At 39.8% G+C, this 25,539-nt stretch overlaps 2 protein-coding genes across 2 annotated transcripts; both read left to right on the forward strand.

The window, feature by feature from the left end:
- Positions 1-972: 972 nt before the first annotated feature.
- dgke (diacylglycerol kinase, epsilon) lies at positions 973-11,559 on the forward strand. Its single transcript, XM_058641071.1, has 11 exons — positions 973-1,865; positions 2,824-2,983; positions 3,070-3,189; positions 3,288-3,431; positions 4,159-4,316; positions 4,669-4,717; positions 5,516-5,629; positions 5,838-5,909; positions 7,013-7,140; positions 7,293-7,404; positions 7,949-11,559. The coding sequence occupies exons 1-11, from the start codon at positions 1,411-1,413 to the stop codon at positions 8,159-8,161; spliced, it is 1,725 nt and encodes a 574-aa protein (XP_058497054.1). The 5' UTR covers positions 973-1,410; the 3' UTR covers positions 8,162-11,559.
- A 1,424-nt stretch (positions 11,560-12,983) lies between these two features.
- LOC131466549 (uncharacterized) lies at positions 12,984-22,619 on the forward strand. The gene is made up of 11 exons (XM_058639852.1): positions 12,984-13,254; positions 13,972-17,262; positions 17,364-17,500; positions 18,094-18,234; positions 18,308-18,446; positions 19,219-19,303; positions 19,397-19,569; positions 19,955-20,015; positions 20,117-20,231; positions 20,893-20,984; positions 21,668-22,619. The coding sequence occupies exons 1-11, from the start codon at positions 13,222-13,224 to the stop codon at positions 21,826-21,828; spliced, it is 4,428 nt and encodes a 1,475-aa protein (XP_058495835.1). The 5' UTR covers positions 12,984-13,221; the 3' UTR covers positions 21,829-22,619.
- Positions 22,620-25,539: the final 2,920 nt, after the last annotated feature.

Raw genomic sequence — 25,539 nt, forward strand, 5'->3', positions numbered from 1 at the left:
CGTGCCTGGTGCGGCACGCGCGTGTGTGAAAGCATCCTGAGATTCACTCAACTGCTTTTGTTCCACGCGATGATTAAGGTCGTGAAGGGATTTTGCCACATGGATGAGATGAAACTCATGACGCATGCGCACTGAAGCCTGACCGTTTGTCTTCTTTTAATCAGAGACGATTAAAAAGTGAGATGTAGAGTGCACGCACTTCCTGGCTCGCTGAATAAACTTGGACCCGGTTTATATTTGTGTCAACAAAAATAGAACTGCATATAAATGATATGCAAATATCAAATATAAATAAAAGAATCTGGAAGTTTATATACAACCCATAAATTAGCCAATTGGTTAAAATCTAGACACATTTATTCGTCCTTGCTTTCAAAATAAAACAACAATTGCATGTTCATTTAATGTTGTTATAATGTTGTTGCTGTCTTTATATAATACTTTCATCTTTTTGAATCCTATGTTTAGTTTCTGGTTTTATCACATATTACATTCAGCTGTCAAAGTTTCAAACATGTCACATTTATACTGTTTGTGTTATTGTATATCTATTATGTATATATGTACATATATATACATATATGTACATTTATTAACATATACATATATATGTGTATATACACACACATATGTATATATACACATATGTACATATATGTATATATACATATATGTACATATGTGTGTGTATATACATATGTGTATATACACACACATATGTATATATACACATATGTGTGTATATATACATATATGTACATATGTGTGTGTATATACATATGTGTATATACACACACATATGTATATATACACATATGTGTATATATACATATATGTGTGTATATACACATATATGTATATGTTTATATATGTACATATATGTTTATATACACATATGTACATATATACATACATACATATATAAACATATATATATATATATACATACACATATATAGATATGTACATATTGCATGCTAGCTGCATTTAGCTGCTGTGTCACTTTGAGGAGAAGCAAAGTGTAATCCGTTCATATTATAATCTAAGATAAACTTTAAGATACAGTCCAAAAACACAGAGCTGGCAGATTACAGAGGGTTAAACGTGTGCTAACATCTGTACGCATGCGCGTTTCTCCCGCCCGGTGAGTGACTCATCTCGACATTAAAGTACTCTTTGATGAATGCTAGGTTAGCATAGTTAGCTTGTGGCTCCAGAGGCACCACGTCGTGTCCGTGTTTACATCTGCTTTCCCCGTAAACCATGTTAATATTTCGGTCAGCATTGGTGTCAACGTCCCGTCTGAGTGCGTGGACATGAGCGTGGCGGAGGAGAGGTGCTTCGTGTCCCGTGTGTTTACGGAGCTCTCCGCCTTTTCACACACTTCCGCTCGTTAGCGTCGCTCCAGCGATGAACCAGGAGCGGGATGAGGCGCAGGACGACAGCGGCTCCCGGGAGGAGTGGACCCTGCTCTTGTGGACTTCTCTGGCCGTCGTCGTCCCGGTCCTCATCACGCTGTGGTGCAGCGTCCAGCGCTCCAAGCGGAAAACCTACATGAAGGATTTCTTCCGCAAGAGCAAGCACGGCTGGCACTACACGGACCTGTTCACCAAGCCCACCTACTGCTGCGTGTGCTCGCAGCACATCCTCCACGGCGCCTACTGCGACTGCTGCGGCGTGTGCGCCGACGAGCAGTGCCTGCGCCGGGCCGACCGGAGCCTGCCGTGCAAGGAGATCATGGCCCCCTCCAGGCCTGGGGGGGGGGGCATGGAGCACCGCTGGGTCCGCGGCAACGTCCCCCTCGCCAGTTACTGTGCTGCGTGTAAACAGCAGTGTGGGACGCAGCCGAAGCTCTGCGACTTCAGGTAGGACTGCAACGATTAATCATTACTAATCGATTGAACGTTTGAATGTTTTTGTCATGATGAAAACAAGTCATCTGAGTTTCAGGCATCTTAAATGTGAATGTGGGAGGTCATGGACAAGTGGAAGGGAATTGGGCTCGTAACTGGAGGGTCGGTTGAATTCCCTGGACAGGTCAAGGGTCGGGTTCCCCTGAGGTGGATTAAATGCAGGGGTCAAATTCACTTTCACTAATGTGTGTGTGTGTGTGTGCAAATAAAGCTAACTGTAAATCTAACATAATTCTAGTTTCTTTTCTGCAGTGACACACAAACATTAACATTTGAGTTTGTGGCCTAAACAACGATCAACAGAACATGTTTTACATGTTCTGTTGATCGTTGTTATGTTCACCACTGTGGTGTAAATAACAACCGTAATTGAATAATGAATCACTGTGATTTTATAATCAATACTTCTTTGTTAAATACTGACTTAGAGACTTAGAGACTGCTCTTTCTGTAGTGCTCTTTTCATCTTTTTAAAAAAAAAAAAAACATTTATATACTGTGTATATTAAAATTTTGTATGCTTGTTATGCACCAATGACACCAGAACAAATTCCTTGTATGTGCAAATCGTACTTGGCAATAAAGCTCTTCTGATTCTGATTCTGATTCTGAAGAAAGCATCTTTGTTTGTCACAGATTTGCACAGTAATCATCATTTAAAATTCAAATGAAAATGAGAATAATTATTTAATATCACGATTTCAAAATAGTCACAGTTATTGAACATTATTAACAATCGTTCAGCCCAAGCACCGGCTACTCCCAGGTGGTGGGAGGGGCCCCCAAATGAAATTCTGCTTCGGGCCCCATAAAGATTTGAACTGACCATTGTGCTTTTGTAAACAGGAAGCTAGAATTAGACTCTTCCTGACTATTTATACAACCCTGTGTCCCTGTGTCCCTGTGTCAGGTGTGTGTGGTGTCAGTCCACGGTGCATGATGACTGCATGGACAGCCTGGCAGATACAGACGAGTGTGACCTGGGTGAATTCCACTGCCTCATCATCCCGCCTCACTACCTCTACCGCGTCAACAAACTCCGCCGCCGGCAGCCGGACGAGTTCAGCAAGGTGCCGGAGACTCTGCGGCCGCGCCGATAGTGTTGTGACATGTTCCCGTGCCGTTTGACGTAATTGTGGTGCTTGTGTTTCTGCAGCTGGCGTCTTCCTGCGGCAGTGGCTGGACTCCAGTGTTGGTCTTGGCCAACACTCGCAGCGGCAACAACATGGGGGAGGCTCTGCTGCGAGAATTCCGCACGCTTCTCAACCCAGTGCAGGTCGGTGTGCAGCGTGTGCAGCTTCACTTTTTGTTGTTGTTGATGTTGTTGTTGTTGTTGTTGAGTGAAACTGCTGTTTCTTGTCGTCGACTCTCCAGGTGTTTGACCTGTCTGAACTGACGCCTGTCAAAGCCCTGCAGCTGTGCACCCTCCTGCCCCCCGGCAGCGTCCGGGTGCTGGTCTGTGGAGGCGACGGCACGGTGGGCTGGGTGCTGGATGCCGTAGATACCATGAAGCTAAAGGTGAGACTCAAGAGTCACTTGGTTTTTGGATGACGACATTTTCCTGAAGTGATCACATGTTTACAGATGGATGTTAACCCTTAGTGCTCACGAGACACGGATCTGTGCCGCAGGTGCCACCCTCTGTGAATTACTGTGGAACCTTGTGTCTTATTTAAGCGCTCTTGTTATTCTGTGTTATTTTGTGTTATTCTGGGTTATTTTTTTGTTATTCTGTGTTATTCTGGGTTATTCTGGGTTATTCTGGGTTATTTTGTGTTATTCTGTGTGCGCCTGGAGTCGCTGCAAAATGTTGTCATGTCCTCGTCATGACAATAAAAGACTCTTGAATGATACACAACTGTTTATACGTCACATCTTCAGTGTTTTTCATCTTCTTATGTGTCGTTGAGTCAAAGTTATGATTCATATGAAATATTTACTTATTTAAAAAACAGGAGTATCAATAATTGTGCCTCGTTTTGTTGATAAAACTGAGGCAAGTGAACTTTGAACTGTGACTTTACAAATTTCACAAATTCAGTCTGATTTTACTCGTTGAGTACTGTGAGTACTGTCGAATACTCTGTGTTTATAAAGTAAAGACACTTCACGTGTGTTCTTATAGCCTCTGCATATACGTTAAAATAATAATGGAAAAAAAGCATCCTAAATTCTCCTGTTGAGGCCAAACATAGTCTAGCGCCTCCTCCTGTGCACAGTGAATAATCCAAGTCTTCTGTGTCAGGGTCAAGACCAGTTCCTTCCCAGAGTGACCATCCTTCCCCTGGGGACAGGAAACGACCTCTCCAACACTCTGGGCTGGGGGAACGGGTATGCCGGGGAAATCCCCGTGGAACAGGTTCTTCGTAACGTCCTCGACGCCGAGGTGGTCAAAATGGACAGGTGAGCGCCGTTTTACTGTCATAGCAACGACGCAAATCCAGCAAATGACCGAGACTTTTTTGACCAATCGTTGGTCAGTGTTTCTCACCCGGTGAGTTGTGGGACGATACACTTTACACTGGGACTAAAGCTGTGACTGCAGGTGGAAACACGAGCAGTTTATTCAGCAGAACAGTCAAGAATGTACGCAGTTCCACACACACACACACACACACACACACACACACACACACACACACACGTGGAGCAGTCCTTACACTGGGAGAAATGGAGTTTGTAAAGAAATCAAATGGTGTAAATGGATTGTGAGTTCTATTGGTTCCTGTTAATGACGCACAAACATCATTTTCAGGTGGAAAGTGCAGGTGGCTTCAAAAGGAGCTTATTTCCGAAAACCAAAGGTGAGTTTAACGAGTTTTCACTTGTTTTTTATCGCGTCGTTCAGGTTCTGTTGTGACCACGTTCAACTGTAATAGAGGAACTTTATTTACTTTCATTCTGTGGATATTATAGTATCATTATTATTATTATTATTATTATTATTATTAGTTTTGTTATGGGTTTTTCTGTGGCTGATGCCAATTTTTAGAAATCAGGGCAGCCAATGACTGATCACTGATGCCAAATTATTCTTTTTTTGCCCGTTTATTTAACCAATAATCTGTTTAATGATTGTTGTGGGGAGTGAATCAGATCATAATCAGTTGTGTGGTGATATATCGCCTTAGAGACGGTTTATAATTGAAATTACAAATAAACATTAATGTTTTTGTGGGTCAGTGTAAAAAATTAAATTGATATTTCAGTGCTCACTCTTACTGCAGCTGTTGTGTGAGTGATAATGTCGCGTTGTGGTGTCTTTTAATCATAACAAATTATACTCGCCAGTTATTGAACAACGCTAATGGAATTCTAAATAAAGAAAATATATGAACTAAATACTGAATAAATGAAATGTGTCATTTACAATAATTGGCAGTTGAATAAATAACTTTTAACTAAAGTTTATTTTTTAAAACTGCAGTAGCTGATAAATATTCCACTCAGGCTGCAACTAACAGTAATTTCACAATTGATGAATCCATCGATTGTGTTCGTTACTCATCGATGATTTGTTTGTTGTCAGAAAATGTTGAAATGATGACGTTCTAAAATGTTGTGTTTTATCCACAAATGTTAACATTCTTCTTCTTCTCCAGGTTCAGTTCATGAATAACTACTTCTCTGTTGGACCCGACGCTCTGATGGCTCTTAACTTCCACACACACCGCGAGAAAACGCCCTCCTTCTTCTCCAGCCGCATCATCAACAAGGTCCCACCCACTTCCTGGTTCCACATGCTAATCGTGTGCAAATATCTAGTTGTTTTTGAATACCAACACAAACATGTCGCCTGAACTCACCCTACCATGAGATCATGTGATCGTGTGATGATGTGATGATGTGATCATGTGATGATGTGATGATGTGATCATGTGATGATGTGATCATGTGATGATGTGTGTGTGTCTGTTTCCTCAGGCCGTGTATTTCCTGTATGGCACCAAAGACTGTTTAGTGCAGGAATGTAAGGATCTGGATAAGAGGATTGAGGTAAAGTTGTTTTCTTTATGTGCTAATTATTATTTTATTATTATTTTTTTTGTTTGTACTTGTCAGTTTTCTCCCATTTATCTTTTTCTTGGTTTAGAAACATTGTTTCTTCCTTATTTCTTGTTTGGTCAGAAACAGCTCACACAAACTACTGTAACATAAAATCAGGACTGTTTTTCTTCCAGTTTTTTCTACTGGTTTCTAGATCTGAAACAATTAATCGATGAATAATCTATTACTAATCGGTTTGAAGCTTTTTGTCATGATTAAAACCAGATTTCCGATCTGTTAAATTTCTTAAATGTGAATATTTTCTTCATTTCTTTGCTCTGGAGAACAAAGAAATCATTAAAAGTCAATCATTTTGATTTGTGGACAAAACAAGACATTTGAGAACATCCTGGTTTCGAGGTTTGATGAATACAATCAACATTTTTTAAGATTTTATGACATTTTATGGACCAGACGATTAATCGATTAATCGAGAAAATAATGGACAGATGAATTAGCTGCAGCTCTAGTGATTTCTGATATGTGCTTCAGATTTCCATATAATGGTTTAATAATCACAAATAATATCCAAAAGATTAAATGTATAATTATTGAATAATCGCTTCAATATCAGGTTATGATTTGTTATTTCTGTGTATTTTTGTTATTTATAGATTCATTTGGCATCTGAACGTTCTCATGGATCGTCATGAATATCCTCATATATTCTATTTTATCAGATATTCTGATTAAAAAAAAAAAACCTTCTAAAACGTTTGACTAAGTTTAAATGAATGAATTACACGTTAAGTAGTAACAATACTGATTGTTATTGCTAAATTAGCCAAATGTATAGATCTTCCTCTGCTTTGTTTTCATATTCTCTGCGTCTGCTGATAAAAGTAATACAACTTTATAGTGTATTATAAATGATAACGCATATTTTTATTTAAATAAAGATGATTAATATTATTGTTAATATCATTTATTGTAATTGCATTTAATGTCATTTGTTGGAGATTAAAGCCTAAAAACTGGAAATTGGGCGGAAATATGCTGTTTGAATGTTTTTAAAATATTGATTTAAAGATAAATATGTTTTCTGACCACAGTTGGAGTTGGATGGGGAGAGGGTGGCGCTGCCCAGTCTGGAGGGCATCATCGTTTGTAACATCGGTTACTGGGGTGGAGGCTGCAGACTGTGGGAGGGGATGGGGGATGAACCTTGTCCCCCCACACGGTAAGAATAACATGTTCCCTCAGAGGCAAGAATTTGTCCTCGGTTGTTACTAATGCTCTGCTGCTCTTACTGATGTGGGTAGTACAAGTGCTGCAGGTCACCATGGCAACCGACATTGATCAGCATTGCCTGTTTCCTGTCTCTCCCCGCAGACTGGATGACGGCCTGCTGGAGGTGGTGGGCGTGTTTGGCTCCTTCCACTGTGCACAGATCCAGGTCAAGCTGGCCAACCCTGTACGACTGGGACAGGCTCACACTGTCAGGGTGAGACACACACACACACACACACACACTTACATTAATCCCTGAAGACTCCGTAGTACTGACCTAATCCTAACCCAAACCTCATACTTATCATTCAACATGTCTTCACCTTAAAATGGATTACTTTGACTGTATAAACAAATATAGGTCCCCACAACATGAGGATTACCTGGAACACACACCACACACACAAACACAAACTTGTTTTTATATCTTATTGAGGACACATCTTGGACAAGTGTCTAACCTTAAAACCAGGTCTTAACCCTGAAAACGCCCCTCAAAGTTGTGGGGTCCAGACCAAAGGTACTGGTCTACATAAGGACTAGTGGTCCTGACAAGGTCAGTGTTTATGCCAGAATAAAGGTCCCAAAGAGGACATGAATACACAAGTAAACACACGTGCACTTGCACACACACGAACTGGTGACTGAGATACTGACTCCTAGTGGCAGACGTCCCACACAACACCAGTATTTAACACAAGGATTTGACTGACAGTAGCTTTAGTAATACTCAAACACTGTCTGTCACACTTCTACAGCTGATTCTGAAGAGTTCCAAGATGCCCATGCAGGTGGACGGGGAGCCGTGGGCCCAGGGCCCCTGCACCATCACCATCACCCATAAAACCCAGGTCCTCATGCTTTATCACAGCTCAGAGCAGACGGACGACGAAAGCAGCGCCTCCGAGACCGAGAGCCCCACCCCGCACGACTCGCCCCGGCCTCCGGTGCCAACCTCCGCCCGTGCTTGATGCACCTGGAACACAGTGTGTGGTGTGAACGCTCTTCTGTTCCGAGCGCTTTTTCTTTGTTTCAGCCCACTTTGACTTCAGGCTTCTTTTGCGATGGCACTTCATTTATCTTCCTCTCAGATCTCTGAATATACTTTAACCTTAAAAGCCCAGTGTGTGAACATGTAGGAGGAGCAGTTAGTGTGTGTTGTGTGTGTGTGGTGGGGGGGGGGGGGGGGGTGTAACAGAGAAAGACTGCTGTTTATTTGCACTGATGCTCTGTGCCATATATGTATATGTATATATACAGTATATATATGTGTATATATAGTCCACTCTACTGTATGTATGGGCCATTTTTAACAAGCTGCCCAGGTTCCAGTGAAACCCCACCCAAAGCCATGATGTTTAAATCAGTAACAGGAGAGAACAGTAGTTACACTGAATGTCTGCAGGTCATTATTTTATAGTCATTTGCAGAAAAAGCACAAACGCATTGAAACAATATTTCATGGTTCTCGCGGTGGAGACGTTTGTTTCGTGTATTTATTGGTGAGGGTTTTGAAGTGTGATTGTTGGCCCACAGGGCGGAGCGAGGACTCTGCCATGTGCAGTTCAAACACTGGACACTGACGTTGCTTTGTTTGCACTGACTCGAGCAGCTTGTTTGTGCTGCTAGATTATACTTAGCCTCAGTCTTTAAACTATAGAATATATTTAAGCAGAGCGGCTGACTTATTTGGGGTTATTTTAAAGTAGTTTTAAGTAAATGCTGTTCAGAGGAGCCTCCTGAGTTTTGCCCTTTTGACTGACTGTATTTTGTATTTTGTGAAAAACACCTTACACTGCTCAGAGCGTAGTTTACTCACAAGAAACCACAATGTAGACGTCACGTTGCTGCTGATGAGATTATATCATTTTATGTTTTTATTTTTTTATGATTTCTTCATCCATGTTTTAGCAAACAGTCACCACAAGGTGGCAGACTGAAGACAGTGTTTGTCTGTAGGTTAAGGAGAGACGGAAACCTCTACAGTTTACAAGTTACTCATCACTCCTTTTAACAAGTAATATTACTTTATTTAAGAGGTTGAATTACCCCAATATATTACTTCTGTTAGTGCTGGGGCTAATTTGAATGATTTCTTTGTTATATGAAGCAAAAACAACTATTTTTAGTCGCCCTGCTTTTACGACATTTACGCTAAGGTAGCCTCTGATGGACAAAACACAAATCACCATCTCGTTACACAGCAGCATTTCTTAGTAATTCAAATATAATTACACACTAAAATAATAATATTACACTGAGTAACATGTTACAGCCCAACACTGTTCATTATTCATCCATTGCTTATATGTTCTCGTGATGAGTTTTTTTGGTTGCATATTTCCTTAAACTGATTTAGCCTCAAGGTGCTCCCTTAAATTACACAATGTCTATCGCTTACAGCCATATGAGAAAATGTAATCTCAAAAATGTTACTTAATGCTTTCTAATGAACCTGGAGTCAAACCCTGCTGCTCACAATGCTAACCAGTGTTTAGCCGCGTCATACCTGTATACTGTTGCATTGTGTACCTCTGTGGCACCTGTTTGTGTGCTGAATGTCTTTTGTTTGACCTTGTGTCTCGTCGCACTCCATCGCCACACAGTGTTTTGTGTAGTTGCACTGAATTAGCTTAAATGTAACGTAATGGGGATTATCAGCAGGTTGTTAGCCACACTAGCTCTTGTTCAAAAACACTGATTTGGAGTGACTTATCTTAGACTTAGTACAAACTCTGATGGTTTCTTCATTTTTGAGGCACTAAACATTGGTGAAAATGGACGAAAATTGTCATTATTTACAAAATAAGGGTAATCCTTGAAAGTGGTGCAAAACCCAGTAGGACAAAGCCGAAACTCAGTTGCACCAAATTTCATGACGAACAAAAAAGCCTCAACTCATCAGGAAGTCAGCCATTTTGAATGTGGTGTCCATCTGGAAGATTTGCACGTTTCTTAAATGAACTCTGCTCAACATAAAAACCTGGCAGTTTGTAAGAGACACATCAAAGATTAAAAGTTATCAAAAGGCCTTGCAGATTTAAAAGGGCGTTGCCATGGCAACCACTGGAATTTTGGAGAATTTTGACCATTAGCCACAAAACAGCGAGTGGCCTGTAACTACATCACATGTCATTTAGCAGACGCTTTTATCCAAAGCTACTTACAAGGGAATTGAGTAAAACCTGCCAGGGGTTGAGTTGAGCTTGCGACTATGATGTCTTTTGCACACAGGGTACCGGTCTTAACCACTGAGCCACCCCAACCCTAACTATGTCATACATTGACCAAACCTTCATGCGTGAGACCAGAAACTGGGTATAGCGCCACCTGCTGACAGTACAGTGGCTGTGAGGGTCCACACAATGTGGCTTTCATTTTATTTGTGCTTGTTTTACTCACTAAATTTCTATCAGGTGTGAGACTATGCTAGCTAACATGCTAAACATTAGCATGATGCATCTTTACTACAAGATGCTTAACATTTAGCTTTCAACTTAATTCAGATTTGGGCCAAAAATAACTTACAGCTTATATTTGTATATGCTGTACATGTGGAGTTACACCTGCATGGAAAATATATAAGACATGATAATCTTTTTTTATTTCTGAAACATCACTGACCTGTAAAGCAAACTGCAACTGTTGCTCGAGTCGTGTGGCTAATAACTTTGACCTGTTTGATAGTGTGGGGTTTATTATTTTTTAAACTCTAGCAGGTAGAAAACTGTGAGTAAAAATGTGTCATACAGTTGCAGATCATTCAATGCCTGCACTCAAACTTTGTTCATACTCACATGTTGCTATGTTGTGTGCTGAGCTGCAACTAATGATTCTTTTCATTATATCAATTAATCTGTCGATTAGTTTCTCGATTAATCGAGCACTTGTTTGGTCCCTATAATGCCAGAAAATGTTGAAAAAATGTTGATCAGTGATTTTCAAACGTGCAAATGATTGTTTCTCAGATGTCTTGTTTTGCCACAAATCAAAATGATTCAGTTTTAATGATTTCTTTGTTATATGGAGCAAAGAAACCAGAAAATAATCATATGAAGCACCTGAAAAATCTGAAAGCTTGTTTTAATTATTGAAAGAACACTCCAACCAATTACACACTCAATCTTAATCATGCATTCATGTATACTTTTTTTAAAAATAAGACATCTGTTCAAACATTTTGAGAATCCACCAAACTGAGTCTGGGAGAAAATCACCTCTTGTTGGTAAAAAAATAATAATATTGATCAGGAAATCATTGCCAGATATTTGTAAAATGGGAAAACAGCTGACAGAAACTGATTTTGATTGAACTGAATGTAACTAAGCAATCATTTAGAAGAAATACCCATAAATATTTTCATATCTATGCCACATGTCTCTGTGTTTTAATTCAATTAAATCATATTGCAATAGCATAACACATGTATATCATTTACCAGTGAAACAACACAAATCAAGAAAGCCCAATATTTGATGACGTGTTCATTCTCACACAAATATTAGACAAATTAGCACAGCGACATGTGCCAGTCCAGTCAACCAAATGGTTTGGGGGGGCTTATGATTGTGTGTTGTAGGCGTTGCTGGCAGATTTTTCAGGATATAAAATCTAAAAATTAAATATTACAACTAAAAGTTAGCTGGCTTGTTTTATCTAAAATACAGACACCAACAATGTAAACGAACTTAATATAAATACGCTTGCACAGCTAGCATGGTTGTCCTAGACTGCTGTCACTATAGCTTAAGAAGCTATCTGCCTTATTTTATCGTCTGAAAACACACAGAACGGGACGTCAGTGTGAATAAACTTATAAATGTGTAGGACACTTGTTTTTCTGTTTATCTAGTATAGCACCCGCCAGATGGAATAATAAGGTATACTGAAGAAAGAAACAAAAGAGTTTGACTATGATATTCAAATGTGCCGACATTCCCAGCTGATGTACATTAGGTGGAATTTTGTTCAATATTCAGTCAGTATACAGTTGAATATTACACACAGAAATTAAGTAACATACGTGGTACAGGAATATTCAAGTTACATGCATAGATGCATGTAACTTGTCTATCCATGTCTATACCATGGATGAAGTATTCTCAGTAATTGTGGCAAAGAAAAACACAAAAAACTGCAAAAATAATAATTATAATAATATCTATATTTAAGAAGTTGAATTCCGTTGCCTTGGTAACACCTACAGATGATGTGCTCAAATCAGCGGACTCACACCCCTGGTGGTCTAGTGGTTAGGATTCGGCGCTCTCACCGCCGCGGCGCGAGTTTGTTTCCCTGTCAGGGAACTCACTAAGATGCACTAAACTGCACTTAATTATCACATACTTGAAGTTTTATATTTTGTTGTGTTTTACATTTCTTGTTTTATTTAAGTGTTTTGTTAAGTCTTTCGTTATTTGTGTTATTTTATTGTGTGCCTTTAAGGGACTCGCTGCAAAATTTCTTTAGGTCCTCATAATGACAATAAAAATTCTTGATTCTTGACATTCAAAAAATGATTATAGTACATAAAATATTAACAAAGATAATTAATAATAGGTCACGGCTATTTGAATGCTACTCTCAATACCATGAAATAAGTCCTGCGAAGGAGACAGTAGAACATTTTGATTGACTGTAGTAAATATGAGGGGAAAGAGTGCAGTGATATGCCAGAAGGGACAAAGTGTAAGGAAAATGTTGCATGTCTGCGTTCCTTTGAACTTTGATCCTCTGAAGAGAAACACTATGAAGAGGACCTTAAAGTGACCAAGAACCCAGAGAGAAGAATCCAGACGGAGTAAGAATTACCTCATTATGGATGACAACCTTGCTCCTTATTGTTTGCTCTCTGTGTTTTGCTGCTGTGGAGCAGCATCTGACACAAACCTGCAAAAGAGAGATCAAGACGTGATTCCATTAGAAAAACAACAAAGAAAAGGAATACAGACGAGCTTCATGACATCCTTAGTGTTTATCAAGTTTCTTTGAAAAAGAAAAATAGCACAAATCCTGAAAAGCTGCCACCAGATGGAGACCAGCCCAACGCTTCATAATTATATGGTTGGTTTAATCCCACATTACTAATGACTTGATTTGGTTGTACAGTGTATAGCCATAGTTAGCAGAACTCCTCAAATGCACCAATATAAAAAGAAACTTTACATGTTTACATCAGACTTGATACCAGAGCATTTTAATCATTCAAATTTGGCAAGGTTTTCCTGAAGGGTGACTAAGTCAGAATTGTCTTTGCATTGAGTTTAAACATATAACTAAGTCGTAGTTTGTAGTACTGTACTTTTAAAGATCTTGTTTTTCATTTCACTGCAACTTATACTTTTCTTTCACTCTTGGGGACTAAGACAGTGAGTACGTTTACATGCATAGTTTAATCGAGCTAAGGCAGACTATTGGACAACTTGTCGAGTCAAAGTATACAGTGTACTGGCAACAGTACTGCAGTTTATATGTGGTATGGTGGTCTGACTAAGACTAGCTCGATTTAAGTCTGACTAACGTGTTAACAAGACATTAAGAAAACCAAATTATTGTCTTAGACCGACTAAAATCTAACTTTTAAAATGCATGTAAACGCAGTGTAAAGGCCTTTGAGACAACAAAAATATTTTTGACATGTTAATGATAATAATAATAATAATAATAATAATGATAATAATAATATGTCAAAAATGGTGGTATCAATACAACCAACATACATGATAATCTATAGTTTGTCAGTTGAAAAGTTACAAACATTACTTTTGTTTTTGCTCATAGAATACTTTTACCGAGAAAGGCAACATGACTGTGCTAGAGCCAAAGAATACAAATGGAAGAAGCACAATCTTCAGCACTCAACAGACGGTCCTGCCATCCACTATGAAGAGTCTTCAGGAAACCCAATTGGATTTATTCAGCCAACAAGCACTCCTCTCCCCTGACTCTAAGGGTTGGCAGGAGCACCCACTGGGGTGCAGCTGCTTCAAGCATACTTTGCTGCAACCTATCATCAAGGACATGCAATATCAAGGTAAAAGCCAGCAAGGTGAACTGCTGCCAGTCTCCAAGGGCTGGCAAGAACATCCTCTGGGGCCCAGCTCTTTAAAGCATACTTTGTTACAACCAATTGTCAAGGACACACAGTATAGTGACAAATGTCAGCGAGAAGTCTTGCCACCTGTCTCTAAGGGCTGGCAAGAGCAGCCACTTGGATGCCGCTGTTTCATGCATTCTTTGTTGAAACCTATCTTGAACGACATGCGGTATAGCGGCAAAAGCCGGCAAGCGATCTTGCCACCTGCCTCCAAGGGATGGCAAGAACATCCTCTGGGGCCTTGCTCCTTTAAGCATACTTTATTGCAACAAATCGGTGAGGAAACACAATTAAGTGGCAAAAGCCAGCGAGGAGTCCTGTCATCGGTCACAAACAGCTGGCAGGAGCCCCCACTGGGGTCCAGCTCCTTTAAGTCTTCTTTGCTGCGACAAATCTGTGAAGGCAAGCAGGTTAGTGGCAAAGACCAGCAAGAACTCATGCCAACAGTCTCTAAGGGCTGGCGGGAGTATCCACTGAGGCCCAGTGCCCCAAAAAATATTTTGCTGCAACAAATCTGCAAGGACACACAGGTTAGAGATAAAGGCCACCGAGAAATCTTTCCACCTGTCTCCAAGGACTGGCAGGAACGCCCACTGAGGTGCAGCTGCTGTAAGCATACTTTGCTGCAACCAGACAATAAGGAAACACAGCATAGTGGCAAAACACAACAAGACGTCCTGCCACTAGGCTCTAAAGACTTGCAAAAGCATCCTTTGGGGCCCAGCTCCTTTAAGCATACTTTGCTGCGACCAGTCAGCATGGAAACACAATCAAGAGGCAGAAGCCACCAAGAAATCCTTCCACCTGTCCTTAATGGTTGGCAGGAGTGGCCACTGGGCTCCAGCTCCTTTAAGCACACTTTGCTGCGACCTATCTGCGAGGACACACGGGTAAGTGGCAAAGGCAAGCAAGAAGTCCTGCCACCAGTCTCAAAGGGCTGGCAAAAGCATCCACTGAGACCTAGCACCAATTTGAATACTTTGGTGCATCCAATCTGTAAGGACACATGGGTTAGTAGTAAAATACAGAAGGAAATATTTCTATCTGCCTCCGAGTCCTGGCAGGAGCACCCACTGGGGTGCAGTTGCTTTAAACATGCTTTGCTGCGACCACTCATCAAGGACATGCAGTTTAGAGGCAAAAGCCAGCAAGAAGTCCTGCCTCCAGTCTCCAAAGGCTGGCAAGCACATCCTCTGGGTTGCAGCTGCTTGAAACATACTTCACTGCAACCAGTTGTTAAGGACACACAATATAGTGGCAAAAGCCAGCAAGAAGCCCTGCCACCAGTCAAAGGCTGGCAAGAATATCCTCTGGGACCCTACAGCTTTAAGCGGACTTTGCGGCAACCATTCGTCAAAGACATGCGGTTTAGTGGCAAAGGCCAAGAGGAAGATCTACCACCAATCTCCAACAGCTGGCAGGAGCAGTATCTGATGCCTAGCTCCTTTAAGGATAATTTGCAGCAACCAGTTGGCAAAGAAATACAGTCAAGCTGCAAAAGCCAGCAAGATGTCCTACCACATGTCTCCAACACCCGGCAGGAGCATCCATTGGGGCCCAGCTCCTGTACGAATACTTTGTTACAGCCAATTGTCAAGGACATGCAGTATAAAGTTAAAAGCCAACAAGATGTTCTGCCACCAGTTTCGAAGGGTTGGCAAGAGCATCCTCTGGGGCCCAGCTCCTTTAAGAAGTATTTGCTGCGACCAGTTGTTAAAGAAACACAGTTTGGTGGCAGAAGCCAACGAGAAGTCCTACAACCTGTCTTCAAGGGCTGGCAGGAACACCCACTAGGGCCGGGTTGCTTTAAGCATACTTTGCTGCAACCATTCAAAGACATGCAGTTTAGTGGCACAGACCAAGAGGAAGCATTACCATCATTCTCCAACAGGTGGCAGGATCCTCTGGGGCAGCACACTTTGCTTCAACCAGTTGGCAAAGAAACACTGTCAAATGGCAAAAGCCAGCAAGAAGTCCCCCCACATATCTCCAAGGCCTGGCAGGAGCAACCATTGGGGCCCAGGTCCTGTAGGTATACTGGTCTGCAACCAATCATCAAGGACACACAGTATAAAGGTAAAGGCCAGCAAGATGTTCTGCCACCAGTCTCCAAGGGCTGGCAAGAGCATCCTCTGGGGCCCAGCTCCTTTAAGCACACTTTGCTGCAACCAGTTGTAAAAGACGCACAGTGTGGAGGTAAAAGCCAGCAAGACGTCCGGCCACCAGTTTCCAAGAGCTGGCAAGAGCAATTTCTGGGGCCCAGCTTCTATAAGCATTCTTTACTGCAACCAGTTGGCGAGGAAAAACAGCCTAGTGACAAAAGCCACCAAGATGTCCTCCCACGTGTCCCCAAGGGTTGGCAGGGGCACCTACTAGGGTCCAGCTCATTTAACCATATTTTGCTGCAATCAATCAAGGACACACATGTTAGTGGCAAAATCCAGCAAGAAATCATTCCACCTGTCTCTAAGGGCTGGCAGCAGCATCCACTGGGAACCAGCTCCTGTATGAATGCTTTGCTGCGACCAATCTGCAAGGACGCACAGTTTAGTGGCAAGAACCAGCGAGAGATCCAGCCACCTCTCTCCAAGGGCTGGCCAGAGCATCCACTGGGGCCAAGCCCCTGTGAGTATAATTTGCTGCCACCAAAATGCAAGAACCCACAGTTTGGTGGCAAAAGTCAGCAAGAGGTCTTCCCACCTACACATCCACAGGTACCCAGCTCCAGTAAGCACCCCTTGTTGCCACCAAGATGCAAGTACCCAGAAACTAGTGGCAAAAGGCAGCGAGAAGTCCTTCCACCTATCTCCAAGAGGCGACAGGGGTATCTCAAACAGTTCCTGACAGCCTATGAGCTGGAAGAGATCAAACACTACAAAAATGTGTGGTACATGGGAGAGAAGGTAGTCAAGATTCATAGCAAGAACTCATCCTTCAAATCTGGCTATGACACCAAGGATGGATACTATAAAGCAGTAATGGAATAAAAATAATAATTGTTGACAGTAATTTAAAACATCTTTAAACACATTGTGTCACTTGTGTTTGGTAAAGCTACACATGTTTAAATCCTCAGATAATCAATGACCACCTGGCCTACCGTTTTCAAATACTGACGGAGCTTGGGGTAGGTGCATCTGGACAGGTCTTCAAATGCAAGGACCACAAGACTAATGAATTCATAGCTGTCAAGATCATTCGAAATAAAGAGAGGTAAATATATTACCAAACAAATTGTGTGTAACATAGAACATACATTTACAGTGTTTTTCCTTTAGTATATTTTATTTCTCAACTTTCAAGCAGATCTCCTATTTATTTATTAATGTTATTGATTTACTGGACAGAAACAAAACATGTTAGCATTGTTCCATCCAACCACTGCTAGTATGTAGAACTTGTAGCTCTAGCTAATTTTGTATTCCTTGTCCCTGGTTAGACATTTTTATAATAACACAAATACTAAAAATGTATCAAATTATGATGTTACTGCTGATTGGTTGCCGAGCATTTTAATTTTCTTTGCAGTTTTTCAATATTTTCTTCACCATAACTACTTGTAACGCTTAAAAAGAGCCATTGCACACTATTCCGAGCCGAACCACATTTTCATGTTTAGTTTGTTTTAACTGCGGGATGAGTTTCGCCACAAGTCTGTAGAAAAACATTTCGTTCCTATCCTGTTCTTCCTGGTACTTAAATTATTAAATAATGTGAAGGAAACACACCCTTGGGTGCCTTTAGCACTTTACATGTTATTTTTACATGCACTCACAAAATTCTATCTACTGTCCAATGGTTTTCAGTATTCATCGGCTGGGAAAGGGTGAAGTGACCATTTTGAAAGCCCTGAGGAGATCAGGCCAGAGTAACAAGGCAAACATTGTCCAAATGAAGGAGTACTTCTACTTCCGCAGTCACCTCTGCATCACATTTGAACTCATGGAGTAAGTTCACAACACACTTATTTCCCCTCTTTGTTCTTGGAGATGTGATTGTAAATACGGATTCTGTTTTCAGAAAGGACCTATTTGAAGCAATGGAAAATGCTCTCGATAATAGATTCAGTGAAAAGGGACAAAGGAAATACACCATAGACATTCTGAATGGACTGCTGCTGCTCAGAAAGAAGAGGATCGTCCATAGTGACATTAAACCGGTAGGAAAGTGTTGTTTTTGGTGGAAAGGCATGCATAGTTGATTATTAGAACCAGATTGCAACTGATTTAAGATTAAGTTTCCTCGCCCAAATCAACAATGTTAGCTTTCAAAAGTACTGATGTAAATATTTGTGCAAACATTTGAGATATTTCAATACCTACTTTATTATGTAGAACTGCAACTAACGATTATTTTCATTGTTTTGTCCATAATGCAACACACTGAGTTTTGTTAACCCTAACCCTTTGAGTTCTAATTTTTGTTTTGTCAAATGGACAAATGAAACCAGAAAATGTGCTTGTTTTAATTAGAATAAACTCTGATTAAACTGACTAAGCAATTAACGACATAGTTGATGATTAAATCAATTAATAATCGATTAACCGAATGTTCAAAAATATATCGAATCGGCTCTATTATTATGTGGATGGGACCACTCTCATTTGCATAGTTATTGTTTCCACTCCCAAACTCTTGAAGGCTTAAGTGAATACAGATCTAATTACCTTTGTGTTAAATCAGTTACACACATATACGAGGAATAATTATGGGCTGTGTATTAAACTATCTGCTTATAAACCTTTCAAAATGAACTGGACCTATAGCACTGCTTAGCAATGTGATTTCTGGACTGGCAGATGCTAAATAACCCCAATAACACTGATACAGACATGCAAACAACTACTAAGGTACACAAAGAAAGGGACACAGCTTTTTACTTGTGTGATTATAAAGTCCGTCAGTAACACCATGTGCATGTCGTTTCCCAGGAAAACATATTTCTCTTCAAAAAGGACGGTGAAATGCATGCAGCTGTCGGTGACTTTGGGGGGAGCTACTTTTTGGAAGACACAGGTGAGTGTATTTGAATTTTCTGAAGATATTTCTTGTTTTTACTAGCTCACTCAGCACATACACACTCTTGTCCTACATCTTCTTCCTCCACAGATCCAGAATTCACCTTCACTCCAATGTATGCCTCTCCAGAGGTGCTTCTCGGTAAAAGCTGCAGTCCAGCTACCGACATGTGGAGTCTGGGCTGCATCATAGCCGAGCTCCACCTTGGTTACCCGCTGTTTTGTGGAAGCAACTCAGAACAGCAGTTCATTCGTATAATGCAGGTCATTTACATCATCATTAACTCAATAATGCTGTCTTCATTCCATGATCAGATCAGACCGGAAGTTTGCATATCAGTGTCAGTTTTTAGCCACTGTGGACATCCAGAGCCTGTTAAACATGTTTTATATCTATGTGGTCAATTCAAATGAGAACGACTGACCTGGAGCTTTTATGATCAATTTCAATATTGAGAAGAATCATCACCTTGCCATTAAGCCATTATTTCTTCATAATTCATACTTCAACTGTTCAATATGTTAGAATATAAAGCAATATATACATCTTTTTTCCTGTGGAGGGCAGCATTACACCTCTCTGGGTAAAGCCTGCTGGATATTATTAGACGAAGAACCTTTTTTAAGTGCGTGATGTGGATTCTCGCAGGTGCTGGGTCCTCCTCCTAAAGAGCTGCTAGTGAATGCACCCAAGAAGAAAAATTACTTTGGTGAGCAGAAGCATTTCAGAGTAAAACCTTTTCTTCTTTGCTTTGACACACAACACTCTCAACCTAGCAGCGCTCTGTGATTTTTCTGTCTGTTTTTGCAGATTGCAAGGGCGTCCCGTTAAGAATGGAAAGCATAATGCGCTACAGAACCTCACTGACCAGACATCTGGCTTCAACAAACTACCATTTTGTTGATTTCATACGACGCTGCCTTGAGTAAGTCCACTCTCTCAGAAATGTGTAGTCTGCATTTTTTGGTTGCAGTAAAGTCCGTTCATATACAGACGTCACATTTTTATTATTTTTAACGGAGACAAAATTCCATATTGGTCAACTTCTATATAGGATTCTTTTGGTGCTTTTCCATTACACAGTTCTAGCACTACTTAACTCGACTCTGCTCAGTTTGGTATCAGGCTCCTCGTCTTCCATTACTTCATAGTTCCTCCTCAGCGTGGGCGGGGTCATCATAGCACCGCTGCATGAAACTGCTGTGACATCGTTTTATACGAGTCCAGCTGGTGTCGTTGACAGACCACAGTGTGACAGCAGACATGTATGTGCGCTGTAACACTCTTTAAATGTTTTTGTTTGTTTTTTATCGACACTCTCCGACCAATCAGTGGCCAGCAGCCTGTTGACGTCACATTTTAACATCGGCTCAGCCAGAGCAGGTACCAAAAAAAATGGATGGAGCGGTTGGGGCTGGTTATTTTGGTATTATTCTTAATGGAATCGCAAATAAATATGTACTGTACCAAACTGTTCCACTCAGTGGAAACGCAGCTTAAGTGTAAACCTGTAGAACTATCTGTATCCATTAGTTTAAAATACCTCAGATAATGTCTTAATTGTGTGCGTGTATCTCATTATTTAGATATGATCCACAAAGGCGTATGACACCAGAGGAGGCCATGCACCATCCATGGATTCTCCAAGGCATCAACAACAAGTCTGCACGGAGAACAGGTAAAACCTGTGTGCTTGTGTATATATATATATATATATATATATAAATATATATATATATATATACACATACTGTATATATATATATATATATATATATATAAATGTATGTGTGTGTGTATATATATACATATACATATATATATATAATCTGTCTTGTGATGAAATAAAGCAGCAAACTTATTCATAGACTAAAACAGCCTTATATTGTATTATGTGAGCCTTTTGTTTAGAAGTTAAACTCTGTTTCTTTGGACATTTGCCTTTAGAGTGACACAAAAGAACATTTCTAATCATATTTAAGCAACCAGGTGCTCTGTAGTGTGCCTTAAAATGAGGAAAAAATGTGACTTAAAACATGTCTTACTTTACTTAATCAAGATGACAATAAGAATGTATACCTTTATTCTGTATTTAACACAACCTTAATACACACTAGTAGTGAAGACTCAACCCAGGAGCAGTTTGGGTGTAATTGTTTCAGCTTGTTACCAGTAATTAAATCTAAAGTCAGCTGATTAAGGCAAAGTCAGTTAATTTCTCTGAAAATGAAATGATTTTAGTGGAGCAAAACTTGCATGCCAAAATTGTTTTTGTTTTTCTGCTTATTTTACTTTCTTGTGTCATAGTATAAATTAACGTTCATGTTATTTATTTACCTTTCCATGTCCACCTGTGCTCAGATGTCCCAGCGTCAGCCAGCTACATGAGGCCTGCCCTGCTGAGAAGAAAGAAATTGTCACATCAGCAGCTGCAGCCAGTCGTTGAAGTTGAAGCAAGAACATTTCACAAACCATACCATAATGTGTTCCAGCACAACAGTTTACTTGTTGATTGTTATTAACATACATGTTTCACCTCTGCCACTGTTCAACTGCTCAACACATGAAACCTGATTCTTTTCACCAAAACAACACACAATGTTCATGCATGTGTTGGCTTCATGAGGCCATGTGACTTCTTCTTATGCAAATACAAGTTTAAAGTGGCTCAGTGGTTAAGACTGGCACCCTGTGTGCAAAAGACATCATGGTTGCAAGTTCAACTCCACCCCTGGCTGATTGTACTCAATTCCCGTGTAAGTCGCTTTGGATAAAAGTGTCTGCTAAATGACATGTAATGTAATTGTTATGGGAGTACATTCATTTTGTCCCAAAGTGGCATTTACAGCACGACAATGACACCAATGTTGCCTTTGTTACGCAGCACGTCGCAAGATTCAGTAATTTCATCTGTGTAAATACAAGAAACACTCACTATAAGAGTATATATATATATATATATATATATATATATATATATAGATATACACCCACACACATATATATATATATGTATATTCACAAATGGATTTTGTAAAGACATATGCTGTTTTAAAGTTATAAATCATGTCTTCTCTGACTTATGATCGCTGAAGAGCGTCTTGCCAAATTCGAAATTCACATTCTTAAATGCAAACAAGAAGCTAAATATGTTGGGGCTTAAGACCATTTCAACATCTGACCATGTACAAAACAAAAAAGCAGCTAAAACTATTATTATATGGACAATATTAATATTATTTTGTTTATGTATTATTTGCTGTTTTAGTCCATCTCTGTAAGGGATGTTCCTACTTTGTCAATGTTTCTGGACTGAAATAAAGTTATAAAAAAAAGGCCACAGCCCACCTTTGTTTATCCATAAGGTAACAATAATAAGCCTCGTTAGCTCACAAGCTGCAAAAGCCAAACACTGGTTTGGCCAATCTCATCGTGTTCGACTCAAATTCTGATTGGTCGACTTTTTGCCGTGTTCATTTCATACATTCTATGGTTAATTTGATTTAATCTGGAGGAAAGTACCAAGTGCTAATGGGGTTTTTTTCAGAGCACCCCTGTTTCACAGGTAACAGCGTGTCTTCAGAGAACACCCCCCTTGTTTTCACTATTTTGGATTAGCCCAATCCACAAGAGACAGATAAATTAGCTCTGTAGCTCAAACGTTAATGTTGAGTGACAGTCAGTTGTCCTCTAACATCCACGTCAAAGACGTCACAGTGTGGCAGCATTTTACAAAAAACATGGTGGGAAAAAGTCAAATGCAAAGTTTGCCAGCAACAGTTTTCATATCACAGCTAACGCTAAGCTAACTTGTCTGTGTTAGGTTGCTCCGTCCGTTTTGAGTATATCAGAATTGACATATTTCAATGTTTTAGTCTAATAATCGTGGATTCGTTTTATAACTGCAGGCGCACATAAATAGAGTTACATGTTAATAAAAATCAGTTTAATCAACAGCAAAAAAAAAAACCTTTTTAATGATCTAGGTATAAGTAACATGATCATGTTGTTAAACATGATCATGTGAGTCATGTAAAATACTTTGATTAAATGTATCAAAAATGTAGGCAAGGCTACTTTATATAGCACATTTTAGCACAAGGTGATTCAAAGTGCTTTACATAAAATAAGATGAAAATACAACAATTCAACATATAGCATCTGGGACAAAATACAGAAGTAGCACAAATACAGCATGTAAAAATGACAGGCTTAAATGAAAATGATATCAATTCTATACAATTGGCCATGCAGGAAATAAATGAAAGCTATCCCATCGATTTGCATAACAATCAGTTGATAAATGTGATGAATATCACTTTCTAACATTACTACTAGGGCTGCCAAATGATCAAATATGGAGAGTTTCACATAAATTGCAGTGAAACAATAATGCTATTTTAATTATGTTCATATGAATGTTACTTATTAGGGCTGTCTTTTTGTTCTTTGGGGATTTTCCTTTTCATTTTAGGGCTTTGGTTGCATTAATAGGTCCACATAACTGATTAGTTTAAAACAAAAACCATCAAGAAATCAATTGGTAGATTATTGTCTACATATATGTTGTCCCTTTGATGGAGGATTTATATAACATGATGATGCTGAAATACTTCATTTTCTTTGTCACTTACACATTCAGCCTGTCGGCAATATTCTGCCACGCCACATCCCTCGCTTTATTGATTGCCGCGGTATTGCCCTTCTTTCAGATTATGTGGCTGTAATCCTCATATACCTCCATGAGGAGGGTTTGCTCCACTGCGGAGAACATCTCTGCACGTTCTTTTCCTCTTGCTTTTCGGCATATTTCACAGTTTTCGCGCTCGACTAGAATGGGCTTTTTATTTTCCCTGTGGGCGTGCACAAGTTGAGGCTTAACAGGTGAGGCTTGACTAAGCGTCAGGTGGAGCCAGCTGATTTCACTTGATGGAACGACTTGGAGCTAGATTGGGAGATGGAGGTTAGTCAAGCTTCAAGTTTACACCTAAGTCTGGCAATTCTTAGCCATGTTGATGGAATACCCCCCTGGAGTTGAGGTCAGCTTCACAGGTTGTTGTTGTTTTGTTGTTGTTGTTGTTTACAGTAGCCCACAATGCACAAACTTAACATCTTTTGAGTTTTTAAGCCAAGTGGAGGCTACATAGCTTCTTGAACTCAAATTAAATGGTAGTGCTGTGTTCACACAAATTTGTCATGCAACAAGTTTAAATACAAAGTCAATGCACAGACGTGAAATTCACATTGAGCATGATACGATTGCTCAAAGTTCATGGTTATAGATAGATAGATAGATGGATAGATAGATAGATACTTTATTCATCTCACAGAGAAATTCACAACGCAGACCTGGGCATGATACGGCCACGTGTCGCTCAGTGGTCTTTCTTTCAGCCTTCTCAACGTTACTAAAGGTGATTACCACAGGGTTCAGTCTTAGGACTAGAGCTGCAACTAACGATTATTTTCATAATCGATTAATCTGTCGATTATTTTCTTGATTAATCGATTAATCGTTTGGTGTTCAGAATATCAGAAAACCTTAACAAATGTTGATCGGTGTTCGTCAAACCTGGAAATGATGATGTTCTCAAATGTCTTGTTTTATCCACAAACCAAAATATTCACTTTTGATGATTTCTTTGTTATCAGAGCAAAGAAATGAAGAAAATATTCACATTTAAGAAGCTTAAACAACCGGAAATCTTGTTTTAATCATGGAAAAAGCGACAAATCGATTATTTGATTATCAAAATAGTTGTTTATTTAGTAATTAATTTAGTAATCGATTAATAATCGATTCATCGTTTCAGCTCTACTTAGGACCCACTCTTTTTACCATCTGTGTCAACCATTTAATTTGAGTTGGTCAAAATACAAAGTGATGTGTACATCTTTATGCAATACTATTGTCCACTGTTGTCTTTGTATTTGAACGTGTGCAGACGTGTTCCACCTTCCAAACCAAGATGATGTTGTTTTCTGGTTGCTGCTGGGTTTCAGATCTCAAATAATAGTGATCATATTTATGTACCTTCTTTTTCTACAACTGTCTTCAGTCAACCATTCAACAGAGGAATTTTGCAAAAAGTATTGTTATAAAGAGGAATGTGAGTTGTAGAGGGTAACAGTGCTGATGATGTTTTTTAACTCATGAAATTTCAAATGTTTCAATAAAGTTTTATGGAAAAACTCTTTGTCGAGACTAAAATGGATGATTTTGGTGTTGTTAA

Source organism: Solea solea, chromosome 10 (genome assembly GCF_958295425.1).
Source record: "Solea solea chromosome 10, fSolSol10.1, whole genome shotgun sequence".
NCBI classification, from domain to species: Eukaryota; Metazoa; Chordata; class Actinopteri; order Pleuronectiformes; family Soleidae; genus Solea; species Solea solea.